This window comes from Solanum verrucosum, unplaced genomic scaffold (genome assembly GCF_900185275.1).
Source record: "Solanum verrucosum unplaced genomic scaffold, falcon-dt-bn FXZP01000745.1, whole genome shotgun sequence".
Lineage (NCBI taxonomy): Eukaryota > Viridiplantae > Streptophyta > Magnoliopsida > Solanales > Solanaceae > Solanum > Solanum verrucosum.
Window position 1 is genome coordinate 135 of NW_026020524.1, and position 16,039 is coordinate 16,173.

General features: G+C 33.0%; 1 protein-coding gene across 1 annotated transcript; it reads right to left on the bottom strand.

Annotated features, from left to right (window-relative positions):
• Positions 1–1,199: 1,199 nt before the first annotated feature.
• LOC125809867 (disease resistance protein RGA2-like) lies at positions 1,200–4,805 on the bottom strand (the record flags this gene model as incomplete). Its single annotated transcript, XM_049489425.1, is given in 8 exon segments — positions 1,200–2,640; positions 2,642–2,758; positions 2,760–3,544; positions 3,547–3,663; positions 4,380–4,467; positions 4,469–4,632; positions 4,635–4,709; positions 4,712–4,805. Coding segments are annotated over 8 exon segments (2,881 nt in total), but the record flags the coding sequence as incomplete, so codon positions are not given.
• Positions 4,806–16,039: the final 11,234 nt, after the last annotated feature.

Below are 16,039 nucleotides of genomic sequence, written 5' to 3' on the forward strand. Positions count from 1 at the left end.
AATCTGCAAAATGGAGACAGACACATTGATAACGTCCTCTTGATTATTATTATTATTATTAAAGAATGACTCTAGCTTCACAAATTTAAATTCATTGATGCTTAATTACATGATAAGAACTTTAGTTGTTCTTTCTACATGGTTTGCTAACTTTAATTTTCTTTTTCCTATTCTTCATTTATTTATTATTATTTTCTAATTACTTATTCAACTTTTATACTCTTAATATCCATAACTCTCATCTTTTCATATTCATAACCTCCAAATATTTAAATTGAAACTTTAAGATATCTTTTGATAATCCTTCTATTCTATCTATATAAATTCAACTTTTTTATCTCATGAAGCCCCTACCAAAATTATTAGGCTATTAATTATAGTTGAAGTAGATGAAGAAGACTTTTTGAATTTTGATAGGATTTGGAAGGAGTCAGATAAGAACTCAGAGAGTTACGTACTAATTTTGTACTTATTTTTTCATCTATTTATACATCAGTCTTATAAGAATAATGTCTACATTGTATTTTTTTCTTAAATCTGTTTCTTTTTGTCTTTTTTTTTCTCTCTATTAGACTTCTTAATTTTCTATGAATGTTTTATTGCCGTAAGTCTTTATTCTTATTTTGTAATTGTTGCATTTTATTATTCACTACAATATATATATATATATATATATATATATATAATATATTTTTATTTATTTATTTTTATTTTTTATTTTTTTATTTTATTATTATTTTTTTCATGAAATTTTAATCATTTTAACGTATCTGTAAAAATTTACATGAAACACACGTGCGAAGCATGTGCTCAGAAACTAGTTATAAAAAAACATGAATAGCCCTAGTTGGTGTTTTTTCCATGTGACACAACATTTATGAAAGTGATAATCAACAACATTACTGTTCGCCAATAATTACAAGTATAATACAAATGGATCCTACAAATCATTGATTTGTTTTCAAAATAAAATCAGAAAATTACATACAATATAATGGCAGGAAACAGAGATACGCACCATTAGAAATAAGTAATAGATTCTCAAAGCATATAATACAAATAGATTGTTGATTTATTTTCCAAAAGAAAATTACATCCAATGAGAGAGACTCAAAATCAAACAACCCTAGAAAAAAATTACATGGCAGGAACCAAAAAGACTCACAAACAAAGACACAATTACAAATACTAATACTTACGATTGTTACGAATATGCAGAGTAGGAATGTGAGCTATTTTGTGCCAGTCTTCTCCTATTCCCTTCTCACACCGCTTGAACACTTGTGGAGATCCCCAAATTTCTAATCTTGTGAGGGCTGTTAGGCATTGCAATCCCTCTGGTAAACATTTTAGCATCATGCAATTAAGAAGAGTTAATTCCGAGAGTGAAGTTAAACCTTTCACTCCTTCCTCGGGGATACTCTCTAGTGCGTCACAATATTCAAATTGGAGACTCTTCAAAGCATTGAGACTAGCCAGGCTGGTAGGCAACTCTTTGAGATTCTTGAACTCAGAGATTTTCAAGTATTTGAGATTTGCAAGGTTTTTGAACATCTCTTCTGGGAATGAAGTAGCTTTCTCATTGTAGCTAATTGTGAGGGAAGTAAGAGCCCTAAGATTAGAAGAAAGGGTCAGAATAGGGCAACAGAGAATCTCCATCTCTTCAAGCACAGGGAATTGCTCTCCTCCTTCCTTTTTCACCAATCCTTTCAGATTACGAAAGGCGCATATAACAAGTTTCCTCAAGGATGGAAACCTTATTCTTGTGGAATGAACATCAATATCCACTTCTTCAACATACTCCACATCCGCAGACCCCCAGCATAACTCTAGACTTTCTAGACAAGGCAGATCACCAAAGGGTGGTAAGCACAAGCAGTTTCTGCAGTCGTCAATTACAATAGAGACAATATTTTTCAATACTGAGTGATTCATCCACTCTGGGAGATGGGTTCCTCTGAAGCCATAAATTCTTAAGCAAGTCAGATTGGAATGTGGTTTGAGGGCTTCAAGCACTTTAACTTCTTCTGATTCATATCTATGCGGATAATTCCAAATTATGCTTAAAGAATGCAGATTCCCTTTTGCATATAAATTGGCTTCTTTTGCGTCCTCATCATTCTTCACTCTCTCAAGATGTCTGATTTCAATTGAGCCATAGAGATTTAGGCTTCCTAGTTCACCAAGTTGATAACCTTTCTTCCTTCCAACAACAAATTGACCTAGAGTCTTAAGGCATGTCAATGATCCTATCCTTGGTGGCATACTAGTCAATTTATCGCAACCATCAAGTAATAGATTTCGGAGACTACCTAGTTTACTTGTTTCTTTTGGCAAACAACAAAGTGACAGGCAATTATGTAGATCAAGAGTCTGCAGATTTTGAAGCTTGGCATAACTGTTTGGAAGACTACACATGTTACTGCCAGAGAGGTCCAGGTATCTTAAATGTACTACATCTCCAATGGAAGAAGTTAACTTCTCAAATTTTGAGTAACTTAGATTAAGCACTCTTAACGAGACAAACTTTTGCAAGAGCGAAGGAGAATAAGAAGACACCACTTCAGAGAAACCAATGGACATCATCATATGTGTGTAATTTATTTCACGGATATTGCTGCTTGATGTGTTTGCTGAAAAACAGAGATGTTGCCAAATCATGGATGAGATCATGCATCTTGAAATAAGTTTTACCATATCTAACTTCAATCTCTTGGAAAGAAGACCTCAAGTATAATTCTTTCCATACTTCATCGCCCCACATCCTCTAGCTCCATGTTTCCTTTCGATAAAAGAAAACCGTGCGCCATCCAGAGAGAGATTAGCTTTTCTTTTTCCATTTCAGTGTCCTTTGGGAAGACTGCACAATACGCAAAGCATTGTCTCAAATCAAGTGGAAGATGATGATAACTAAGCCTTAGGGCAGGCATAATAGACCTTTCATCTTGAGGTAAATTCCAAATCTCGCTATCTCTCACATGTTCCCATTCTCTTTCTTCTCTCTTGAAGCGCAAAAGACCTCCAAGAGTCTTTGCTGCTAGAGGCACACCACCACTTTTTTTCACAATCTCCTTTCCGATAGCCACAAGGTTAGGACTAATTTCTTCTTGATGTCTAAATGCACGTTGTATGAACAACAGCCAACAGTCTTCTTGAGACAGATTTGACAATTCATATGGTTGCAAAGTTCCCATAATTGATCCAACCTTTTCAAGACGAGTAGTAGTTAGAACAGAAGCACCACTTGCTCCAACCTTCAACACTGCTTTTAAATTATCCCACTTATCTTGATCTTCATTCCAAACATCATCTAAGACAAGCAAATATCTTTTTCCATTCAACAACTCCTGAAGCTTCTTCTGAAATGAAGCCAAGTCCTCAACAGCAAGACAACTTCTTTCGATATTACCTATAATTGTCTTTATCAACCTCTTCTCATCAAAATCATCTGAGACACAAATCCATATTTTGGGATGGAAATGCTCAGTAACTCTCTGATCATTGAAGACCATTTGGGCAAGAGTAGTCTTTCCTAGTCCCCCATACCAACTATTGGGAGGACTGAAAGCTCTTGGGCATTACCAACATCATTTATCAGGATTTTCACTATCTCCTCTTCCTCTTTGTCCCTTCCACAAATTTCTGGTTCAGTTAAAACAGAACCTGGTCCACACGAGAATATTGTTACATTCAAGATAATTAGGAGTCGGCAGAAAATAGATAATGATATTAGATGCCTTAAAGAGATATGGATGAGTTTGAGGAGCAGGAGACATGAGAAAATCATGCTGAGTTCCACTTGGCAAAGTGAAAAATGCTAGAGGATTTTCTCACTTGTGAAATTACTTTCTATGACATAGAATTAGAGTAACCATGATTAAGTACTCCTGTATTGAATTCACAATTTTTCGTGGTCTAAACAACTGAGTTTGTATTTGTCATTTTCAAATTGAAAGGGCTAGACCATTATTTTTAATCAAAACCACCATGAATGGTGGGCGGTTAGGCTAGACCCCAACCTGTTGATTGACCAAAAAGTCGTTAAGATGTGCTTTTATCGTCCTTTCCTTTAGTAGAAAAAAAATTGAAGGAAGATTTCATCCTTATGCAAAAAATGTCCAAGTTGATGCCTAGACTATCGAGTAGTGTCCCAACTGAGTTACGTTGATAGGAGTAAAGTTCTTCTACAATCTTTAAGAACTTTTAGAAAATAAGCTATATATCAATCATCAAAGTTAGTGAAGAGTTAAGACACTTGAGACTAACATTTAGGGAAATCTTTGAAACTTTCCCTCACCCCAAACACACACATGAATTTGATAATTGCCAAAAAAATGAATATAGACAAAGTTGTTGTAATACTAATTTAAGATGAGCACCTGTTTCCGGTCTAGCAACTTGTCTTTCTATAATCTTTTCGTGCAAATGAAAATCCATTCTTTCCTTAGCAATTGCATCTAGTTTCTCCCATCATCTCTTTTATCATTTTCCCAATCTTGTGACGGAAAGCAATAGTCTTTGGATGATAACGTCCTAATCGAGACTGCTTGAGTCTTGCTGCCTCATTTTTACATTCGTCCAATAGGTCATCAACTTTATACGCAGCAGCATTGAGTTTCTGTAACCAGTTTTAATTGCCTTGTCCTTTAGTTGCTTCTCCTGAGCATCTTCAAGAACCGCTTGGATTGTAGAAAACCTGCTCGAAATATTTCAAAGTCATTTTGAAAACCAAGAAGCAATCCAAGTTCCCCTTGGATGAAAGAAGTGATATTTTCTCGCAGAATTTGAAGGAAAGCTTCAGCCATATATGTTGAACTTAAAATTAGATGATATATGTGGAGGGAGTGTAGATTACTGGAATTGTTGTGAGTTAGCAATAAATCTAAGTAAGATGTTGGAATGAAATATAGACAACTGAAAGTAACAACCATTAACTCAATTATTCCACCATGGGCCCATGTCTCTCAATTATTCACACCATGGGCCCATGTCTCTCAATTATTCACACTTTGTTTCTTCAATCCAATAACTAACTGTTGAATTTGATTTAAAACATTTCTTTTATGGTGGGGTAATCTTTCAACCATGTCTACAAAAAGTTTCTAAGAACCTGTTAAAATTAAAATAACTTCTAAACACTTTTGAATTATTGGGTAAAATTAAAAGGTTCTCTTAAGCTAGCATTCGTTTAGCTTAAGAGATATACGTGTTTTATAAGGAAAATTTATTTTGACTGATTTTAAGAGTCGCCACTTAATTTTTAAGAAAAATCAAGAAAACTATTATTTTCAAAAGACTAAAACAGTAAATCAATTGAAAACTATAAAGGGGATTCGAGGTTCTTATTAACATTCTAGGAAGGTTTTAAAAGCACCTAGAATGTCCACTAATGTGGTTATCCGACAATCGATCATTTGGCTAAAATAATTTAACTTAACTTGATTGAACAAAATTTGTAATTAGGACCATTTTAAGGAAAACAAAAAAATGTCGCAATATTATTTAAATGAAGTATTTTGTAAACTTACGTATTTATTCATTATTTATTTTAAAGTCGAGTGAGAAACGGCTAATTTAGCTAGGTGATTAATTCAAAAATGGGTGTCTTTTGGGGATTTGAATATTTTCGACCTTAAGACTAACAACAAATATTAACAAGTAAATAAATATAATAAAAAATGAATAGGGAAAGAGACTTGGGCCCAAATCTGGTTTTCCTGTCCGCCTGGGCCAATATTTGGGCCCATTTTCGTTTTGGGTCTTTGGCTCATTTAAGTCATATGCACCTGTCCTAAACTAATCTTCGAATTTTGCCTTTCTTTGGCTTTTGGCCCAATCCTTGTCTTCTTGTACCTGTCTTAATAACTAACAAATAATAATAACTCAAATAAAATAGGCTTAGGCCCAAAATAACAAAATACAAATTTCTTTCGTGCGAAAGTGGGCCTTTGGCCCAATCTTTCATTTCTCTTCTGCTTCAAATTCTTTCCACTCTGACACCTGTACGTCAATTTTTGTAGTTGGCTGACTCGAAAGAGGGGAAATGAGCCTTTACGGCTCTCTCGATATGCGAGGGGAAGGAAATAGGAGTTCATGGCAAACTCAGACGAATTTCACATGCATAAAAAGTGTAAATATTGTAAGAACCAGTTCAAGTTATGGTGAAACATAAAAGTACTGAAGCAGTAAATGAAAATACTAAATCACGACTACTATTGCCCACATTATCATGCAAATTAATCATATCATAATAAAAATTATCCCTTTGATAGACCAGACAATAACTGATGGGCAAATGAATATTAAATCCATGTTGATTTCGTTCAAGAATTGAATAAGAGGAATAAACAAAATCGGGTAAAAGCTAAAACATCATTTTAAGTAAACACGAGTCAACCTACGGTAAGTTTAAGGCTAATAATCAAATTTCCGAGAGAGAATCTATGAATCAAATAATTAAAGAGATGTCTTACTGAAACTAATAAAGATTGCTATTTATTACCGAGATTAAGATTGAAGACTTGCTTTTGCCCCCCAGAAGTGGACCAAAATAAAGACCCTTTCACGGGGCAGCAAACTGAGCAAAACGAGCTAGAATGAACCTTCCAACACAAACTCAGACTTGAGCAACAATCAATAAATCCGAGCAGAAATGTCGGGTCTAAGAGAAAACTAAAACTGATTATCTCCTCTCTTCTTCTTAAGGTGTGTTTAGATGTATTTTACTATTACTATTTTTTTTGCTTAAACTATTCTGTATATTTTACTCCAAAAATCCAACAAAAATCTCCAAACTTTCTCTGTAAACCTATCAGTAGAGAAAATATCCTCTATTTCCAACTCTCTGTAAGCTTAAAAAAAACAACCAAAAAAAAACCCCCCTTTCGTAGTGGACAACAAACAACATATATAGAAGGAATAGGGTTCGGAGAATAGGAAAAAAAAAATGGACTCAAATCCCAATAGAAAAGGCCCATATTCAAATTCAAATCCGTTTCACCATTTTGGTTAAACATCTTTTCCCTAAAGTTTCAAGCCATTCCGGAAGAGGAAAGGAGAAATGGGCGTTTGGGATCGATCGATTGTCCTTCTTGTCATCGTGGCGTGATCCCGCAGCTGCAAGGACGAAGAACAGACTGCCATCGCCGAATCTCTTTGTACAAGGCAGTAGCAGACTGAGGAAGGCAACGTTGAGATTCACTTTCCGTCTATTGGAATAAACGTCGTGAATCGCGAGTTGCTGCTGTACGCTTCTGGAATGTTCCCATTGTTTGAGGTTTGCTGAAAATTTAATTAGAATGGGAATGGGCCGGGTCAAAAGTGGAATTTGGTGGGCTGCTGTTTGGTATGAGTTGGTGGGCTGGAAATCTGGAATTGGGCTGGCAATTAAGGGAATTAAAGGGAAAAAGGATGCTGGAAATTGCTGATATAAGGCCTAAAATTTGGTCATTTAATGAGGTAAAAGTAGTGGCTAGTAAGTTACAATTTTAACCGAATTGAGTGGTCAATTGTATATGAATTTAGCCGTTGAATTATGAATGTAGCCAAATTGAATTCATTTAGTAAATCCGGCTAGTAATTAAATAAGACGAATTAATATAAATTAATTAATGAGCTTCTCAATCCTAATGAAATAAAATAAATGATCTAATTATAAACTAACTAATTCAAATAACTCAAAATTATAACTATAATTTATACTGAACAAAATTAATAGAATAGTCAATTTTAAAAAATGCAAAATATTTCAAGATGATTTCCAAATACTAATAATGTACGTTGATTATATAAGTAATTATGTAAAAAAAAAAACATTTATTATCTAAAATATTATAAACCCAACTAAATTGCTTTAAAAATCTTGAAAAATATTTAAATTTTATAAACTAATTGCTCCAAATCATTTGAAATCTAAGAAGCTCGAGAATTAATTCCAATCGGGGAGGGTCAAAATTGGGTGTCAACAATACGTATATATATTCACAATAATAAACGTTTATTGAGGGCACTAGAATACCTTCAAACTATATATAGCACACCAATCCAAAATGCAGGGTTCAAAGAGAGTTGTTGTTACAGGAAGTCGGCATATGATGTGATAATTTCTTTAATTTTTCGTCACATAAAAATCAGTGAGATTAGTATCTTCTTTGTTTTGTTTTCCACGTTTTAGCTTGTTTTAGGTAAAGTGAAATAAATTGGCCAACTCTGGTAAAGTTAACTGATATACACATTTGGATGTGAGCAATTCATCAAAACCAAATCGTAGATGAGATCATGCATCTTAAAATAAGTATTATCAAGTTTATCTTCTTCAACCTATTGGAAGAAAGAACTCTATAATTATTTCCATACTTCATTATACCCTCATCCTCTAGCTCCAATTTTTTTTATGATAAAAGAAAACCATGTGCCATTCAGAGAGTGATGCGATTTTTCTTTTCCATTTTATCAATCGAACATAAAGCAAAACATTGCCTCAAATCAAGTAGACGGTAATGATAACATATTCAGTCTCAAAGCATATAATATATCAAACAGTCAAGTCCCGACCGAATCACTTACGCAGCATAAGTGGATTTTACGGACTGCTGAAAGTAAGAAGCACAAAGGTTGTAATAATTACAAACTCAATTATTCCACCACGGGGCCTCCATGTCTCAATTATTTGATTTTGTTTTTCAATCCAATAATTAACTGTTTTTCAAACATTCTTTTTGGCATCTCTTTTATTTTGGGGTAATCTTTCTAAAAAAAATAATTATTTTAAATCTTTCTTGATACATAGCACGCCAAATGTGAACAGGGGGAGTATTATCAGTCAAGGGGATTTGACTCCTCTCCATTACCCCTTTTTCTCAATTTACACTTATCATATTCAAAAATTTAAATTAAATTAGTTTAAATCCTCTTAATCATAGTTAAAGACTAAGTTAGGTAACATACACACCAATATTGCTAAGGAAAATCTCAATCTTCAACAATTTTGACTGCTCACTAATATCATCATTTTAGGTATACTGTCTAAATTACTTTGTCTTTATTCTATAACATTATTTTCTTAATATCGGTTAAGGTAGATTTATTGTTATGATTATTAAAAGTCATAAGAGTTATGAAAATAAAGACAATTAAGTTTTTCTATTAAAAATATGAATAATGGAATAATAATTGACAAATTCATTTTGTACAATAATAATAAAAATAGAAATATTGTCAAAATAAATAAATAAATGGAATCCCCAGTCAAAGAGAAGTGTCATGTCACTTTTCTTTTATCTAGCTTTATGTTTATATATATAAAATTATAAATATAGATATCGATAGATATAGATTTTATTTCCTTTATAGTTTTTAATTTAGATTTTTAGCTTTATCTATTAGTTTATTTATCTAAATTAGTTGGAAAGAAATATGGACAGCTGAAAGTAAGAAGCACAAACTCAATTATTCCACCATTGGCCCATGTCTCTCAATTATTCTCACTTTGTTTTTTCAATCCAATAACTAATTGTTGCTTTTGATTTAAAACATTTTTTTGGCATCTCTTTTATGGTGGGGGTATTCTTTCAACTATGTCTACAAAAAGTTTCTAAAAAAACTTTTTTTTTTTGGCATTTCTTTTTTGTTCTATGTGGTGTCTACGTGTATTGAGCCACGCAGGACTCATGTGTGCACTTATTCAACTTTATATAAGTTTAAGTGTCTACTAATGCATACACAAAGTTGGAGGGTATAATGTGAAATGATGTCAAGTTAAAGGACACATTTATATATGGGAAAAGGGTAAAAAAATACCCCTCGACTTTGTTTTATTGGTTGACTATGCCCTTACCGTTAAAATGAGGTTATTTTTACCCCTATTGTTACTAATTTCATCATTGGTGCCCCTCAATTGGAGGGAAAACCCAAATCAACTAAATTACCCAATTTCAATTAAAATGACCCGATTTCAAAGTTAAGTTGAAATTTTCTCTACTGATTAAGTTTTCGTATAAGTTTATACAAGTGTCAAATTCAAACAAGCATATCTCTTAGACTATGAAGAATTACATGGACCATAATCTATCAAATTAAAGCCCTTGTTAACCATGCAACTATTACTCAAATCCAGATCAAGAAGTTATGGTCATTTTAGTGAAGCACTATCAAACAATCAAGTCCTGATCGAATCACTTACGGAGCATAAGTGGATTTTACAGACAACAGAAAGTAAGAAGCACAAAGCTTAAGTTGATGGAGTTGTAATAATTACAAACTCAATTATTCGTCCACGGCTCCGCCATGTCTCTCCCTTATATTTAGTTTTCTTTTCCAATCCAATAATCAACTGTTGCTTTTGTTTTTTTTTAATCTTATGTGTTCTTTGATGCTTGAGTTCTTGAAAGGACTTGCTAGCTCTCTATCTTTTTGAATGAATAATGTTATTTGTTTATTGTTATATATTTCAATCACCAACAAGAGTTTTGACCAGTGAAACAAACAACCTCGTCCGTCCTTCCTATTGGTAAGTACGCTACACTTTCACCAACCAACCTGACAAGACAGCTTTACAGCTTTACACCATTCAAACCTAGACGAGAACACTCTGCCAGGGATTGGGTCCCTGCATTTATGAGAATCATCAAAACATCTAAAATACAACACATTCCTTTGAGTATATGCTTTTGAAAAATGAAAAAAATCTTTCTTGAAAAAAAATTGTGAGGATTAGTTAAAAGGAATTTGACTCCTCTCCCTTACACTTTTTCTCAATTTCTTCAAGTGCATATTTAGATGAGTGACACCAATAGTGGTTAGAAAAATATCAATCTTCCACAAATTTTGTGTCACGCCCCGAGCCTACACCCTGGGCATGGCCGGCACTTGAAGACCATTGCTGGCCCCAAGCGAACCCTTGGCCTGGCTTTCTTAACTCAGCAGAAACCTAACTCAACAGAATAACTCAATGCAATGCAAGGTTATAAAACAACCTAACTGATAAAATCTGCCAAAAAGGCAACTCGTGTCTCAAAATAGAATATTTACATATATACATAGATGAGAGACTCAATACTAACTGACTGACTGTCTATGAAGCCTCTATAACACTGAGATGGATGTTGGGACAGACCCCGCAACCCTATAAAACAAAACTAGGAACACAAAATAACAGAGTCCTCCGGAAGGCAAGGAGGCTCACCACTGACTCTGGATGCTCAGCTGGATCAACGGCGTGTTGGATGCTGATCCTGGGTACCTGTGTCTGCATCGTCATAAGATGCAGGCCAACTGCATCAGTACATTGAATGTACGAGTATGCGAGCTGGAAAGCTAAACAACAACTTAAGCTTGAAGGATACAAAGGAACTCTTACCTTGGCTCTGTTCGACTCATGAATAACGAACTCAATATAAAGCAATAAGACACATGCAAATATATAAAGCTTTAAAACAATTTAAACAACTTAGTTCGTTAAGATAAAGCAATAACAAACTCAACTTTACTTATATAAAAGTAATATAACTTTAGTGGGAGATTCTTTAACCGACAACCACCACTATGAGCCCTAGTGATGATACAACGTTTTACCTCACGTTGCCCAAGGACCATCCTATACCTTGCCGTGATATAGGACCTTACTTAACTTAGTGGATCCACTAGCTTAATCTTACGTGATCATCTAAAAAGAATGACCCGTTAATTCCCATGTTTGGCTACATGGTTCTTATGGAGAGTTGAGTTAATATGAACTCGCGTCCCAATTCGGTGCTCAATACTACTCCCAAAATACTTTAGCTCATAAGTGTTTTAAACACATCTTTCTTTAGTTTGAGATAATTGCTCAAAATCTAGCCCAAAGGCTCACTTGGAATCGATGTTCCTTTTTCTTGAAAACTAGCCCAAAGGCTCTTTTGGAATCATAGTTCCTTTCTTACTCAAATGTAAAACATTTATAAACTTCTTTGGGAATACATAGTTCCCTAATACTTTTGAGAAATGAACTCAACTCTATACTCTTGGCTTACTTGAAACTTGAGCCTTAAAATGAAGTTAAAACGTTCAATAAAGACTCTTGAAACTTTAAAGACTTGCTTTGACTTACTTCTTAACTTCTAGACTTGACTCTAACTTCACTTGACTTTGAATCGAACTTTCCTCGAATTGGATTATGAATTCAAGGGTAATGATCTCATGTTTATGGATGAGTTCTTGACGTTTAGATGTACCTTAGAGTGTGAAAACAACTATAAAACATAGGTACATTACCAAGGAACATGCATGAAAAAGTGGGGAATGAATGGGAAGACTTGGCGTCCTTGGCGCTCTGAGAGGCGCGGGCGCCAGCCTCAGACTTCAGAAGGCCTGCTGGGCGCCTGCTAGGCGCGCCGCCCCAAGGGCTGGGCTTAGAGCCCCTTTGGGGGCGCTGGCTGGCGCGACGCCCCAGCCCTTTTCCCGAAAATTCGACTTTTCTCCATTTTCCAACTCTAAACCTTCTAACTTCAAAGTTTCAGCCCCAAACACTTAAATCATAACCCCTATACAAGATTCAACTCGAAATCACAACCGAAACATGTCCCAAATCAACAAGAAACTTCAACAACAAACCACAACTTCAACAACCACAACCAACAAACTTCAACAACACAATCAATCTTTTCTCAGAATTAAAACGAGTTTGGCGTGTGGGGAATGAACCAACCCAACACTATGATCTCACATACCTTAATAGGGATCACCCCCGACGAAAACACACGATCTTGACGAATCCTTGCTTCTTCTTCTCTTTCTCCTCTTCTCTCAAAAAGCCCTAACTCTCACTTTTAAAAGGGAAAAACTGATTTAAAATCAGTCTAACACCTCAATATAACCAAAAGAAAATGGCTAGGGAAAAGACCAAAATACCCTTACAAATTCGGGCTAACTGCCCTGCCAACAGCCCAACTTCAAAAAGGCATAACTCAGTCATACAAACTCGGAATCGAGCAAACTCAGCGGTATTGGAAAGACCATTCCACGATCTTTGCAACCATAACTGGAAATACACCTAAATCATCCTGAGCTAGGAGTTATGACTGTTCAAAGTTGGCCAAAAACTTCACTTTTTCCCATACTTAACCAAATTTTCCAGATTTTTAAATTCCTTCCAAAAATGACTATTCCGATTTTTAAGCTTCTCATTGTTATCAACTTGCAGATGTCACATTGTTTCTGCTCATTAATATCATCTTTTTAATTATACTTCCTAAATAACTTTAATCTATAACATTATTTTGTTAATATCGGTTAAAGCAGATTTTATTGAAATTTACAAAACAGAGCACCTAATATTTAGAAATCTAATGTTATCTTTGCAAAAAAAAAAAAAAAAAATTTCCAGTAGGAAACTAATTTTAAGGTCCTTTAACAAAGATTTTTATTAGAAGTCAGATCATAAACCAACGTTAGAGTAAGCAAGTAGAGTGAATGGATTTTACATTTACAAGTAGAGTATAATACACAATGGGTCGTTTGGTTACTAGAGTTATGCAGGTATTAGTTATGCAGGGTTTAGTTATGTATTAGTTATGCAGGGTTTAGTTAGTTATGCAGGGTTTAGTTATGCAGGTATTAAGAGGTATTAGTTCTGCAGGAAGTTATGCAGGGTTTAATTATGCGATATTGTTTAGTTATGTAGAGATTACAATACATAAATTATTAACTATTGAATATTAAACTTGTTGTAAATTATTATATATATATTATTTACAAAATAATAATACATCCTAATAAAATGTGGAATATATTGAATAATATAATGCTAATATTTGATTAGCATATGTACCGTAAAAAATATACAATCAAATTTCTAATATTAAAAAATATTTATATTTATATAAATAAATAAAAACTGTAAGTATATTAAAAAAATGAAAATGGTCTATATATAAAAAACAAATAAAAACAACACACGTAGATAGGAAAACAATAAAGTTTCCAATTAAAAAAATAAAAGAAATTAAAAGAAATGAAATGATCTATATATAAAAAGGAATAAAAACAGCAAACCTATATAGGAAAACAGTAAAGTTTCCAATTAAAAAAAAAAAAAAATTAATAGGGTTATTATGTAATTTATCATTTTAATACATGTATAACTAATACCACATAACTTATTTCACCTTCTACCCTGCATAACTTTATACATAGATTTCCTCATAAGTTATGTAGGTATTAATTATGTAGGACTACAAAAAATGCAATCAAACACCGTATAAATTATTAAATGAATAACTTTTATACAACATTTAAATTGTTACCAACCAAACATGGTCTAAGTTATGTTGACTTTTATACCTAATACAAAACTCCTACCAAACATAGTAAAGCTAGTGCAACTTTTTATACATGAATAATATGTCTCTTATACAGTAACCAAACGACCCTAAGTGTATTAAAATGTGTGATAAATGTATTATTCATCAATAAATTATATGTGAATAATAAAGTGTTCTTCGTAATATGTATTAAACATGTATTATAAATGTATTAAAAGTGATCAAGTGAAAAAAATATTATTGCTATAAATGGTTTTTTTTTTCTATTATAGTATATTTATGTAAGTTTTCCATTTAAATTTATGACCAAATTCTGACCAAATTTTCTGGTCACAGCATTACCCAAATTAAACATTTTTCATTTGTAAAGTCAAAAGTGCCTACTGGGATTAGCAAACACTTTGCAGAAACATTGTTACTTTAATGACAATGGGTATTTCTTTTATTATTAATCTTCACCCTAGTTAGATAGATAAGAAGTTTTGAAAACAGGTGATTAGATAAAAATAATTCATTAAGGGATCGTTTGGTAGAGTGTATAAAAATAATGTTAAATGGAGTGTATTAGCAATGTTTGCATTAGCAATGCATGTATAGTTATGCCTGCATTGGTTATACATAGATTATTATAGTTTACTAAGGATATAATTGTTGATTAAAAAATGTGGAGATTGATGATTAGGATAGAAAATTATTAGGTAGATCATTGTCTAATTTTATTTTCACTATTGTTAAATTACTCTTGTACTATCTTATTATTCTTTTTAAGTATTACGTGATGTTTCGTGTTATTTTATTATTGCTATTATTACTATTACTAGTTCTGGAAACGTGCGCTGCACGTTTATCTTCTATTACGATCTAAGATTTATGTAAGTCTAATCTCATGTAGATATAAATATTTATCAAATTATATTTTTATAAATACGATAAAGCTTGTATTGATTAATATGTTTATATATACGGAGTCACCTTTGTTAGGGAGCACTTTACCCCCAATGTGGGATTTTCCGGCGCGAATCCGAATTTAGTCGGGATCCAATGTGGGTACCGGACACCGGGTGGGAAACCAAAAAAAAAAGAATGTTTCTATATAAAGCTTACTTTTGCATCCAAAAATAAATGAAAAGAAGAATTTCAAATATAATCTTCTAGACTAAAATATCTAAATATAAATATGTTTCTCTATACAAAATACAAGGGTGACATCTAATTCTTTTCATTTAACTTTTAGTTATTTATTTGGAAAATAAAATATGTTGAATTATGTAAAACTAATTAAGATAATATAGCATCTGATGATATGTAACATATCAAGGAACTCTTGCTCTAAATTTAAGAAGTGCACGTAAACATCACTAACGTGGATGCCTTTTTTGTACACTTTGAGACGGTACTTAGTTGAATGCAATAAAAAATTAGGTAATCAACATAATACTTAAATGACCATCATTATTATCTATAATAATTTTCTTCCAAAGATTGTAGCTAGCTATGTATGTTATGAAACAGGAAAATCTAAGCTCTTATAAAATTATAAAGGAAATAAATTTAATGAAAGAAAGATAAATGTAGCACTTTTTTGATGATCAATTTAAATAACATAATTAAGTGAAATGACAAGGAAAGGAAGAAGAGAGTTTCCATCTCACTTACCCAAAATATGTAAATCAGTGAAAACACGCGAAATTCCTTCAATAATTGCCTAAAAATTAAATATTAAAAGAGAAGTTTTCAAAACA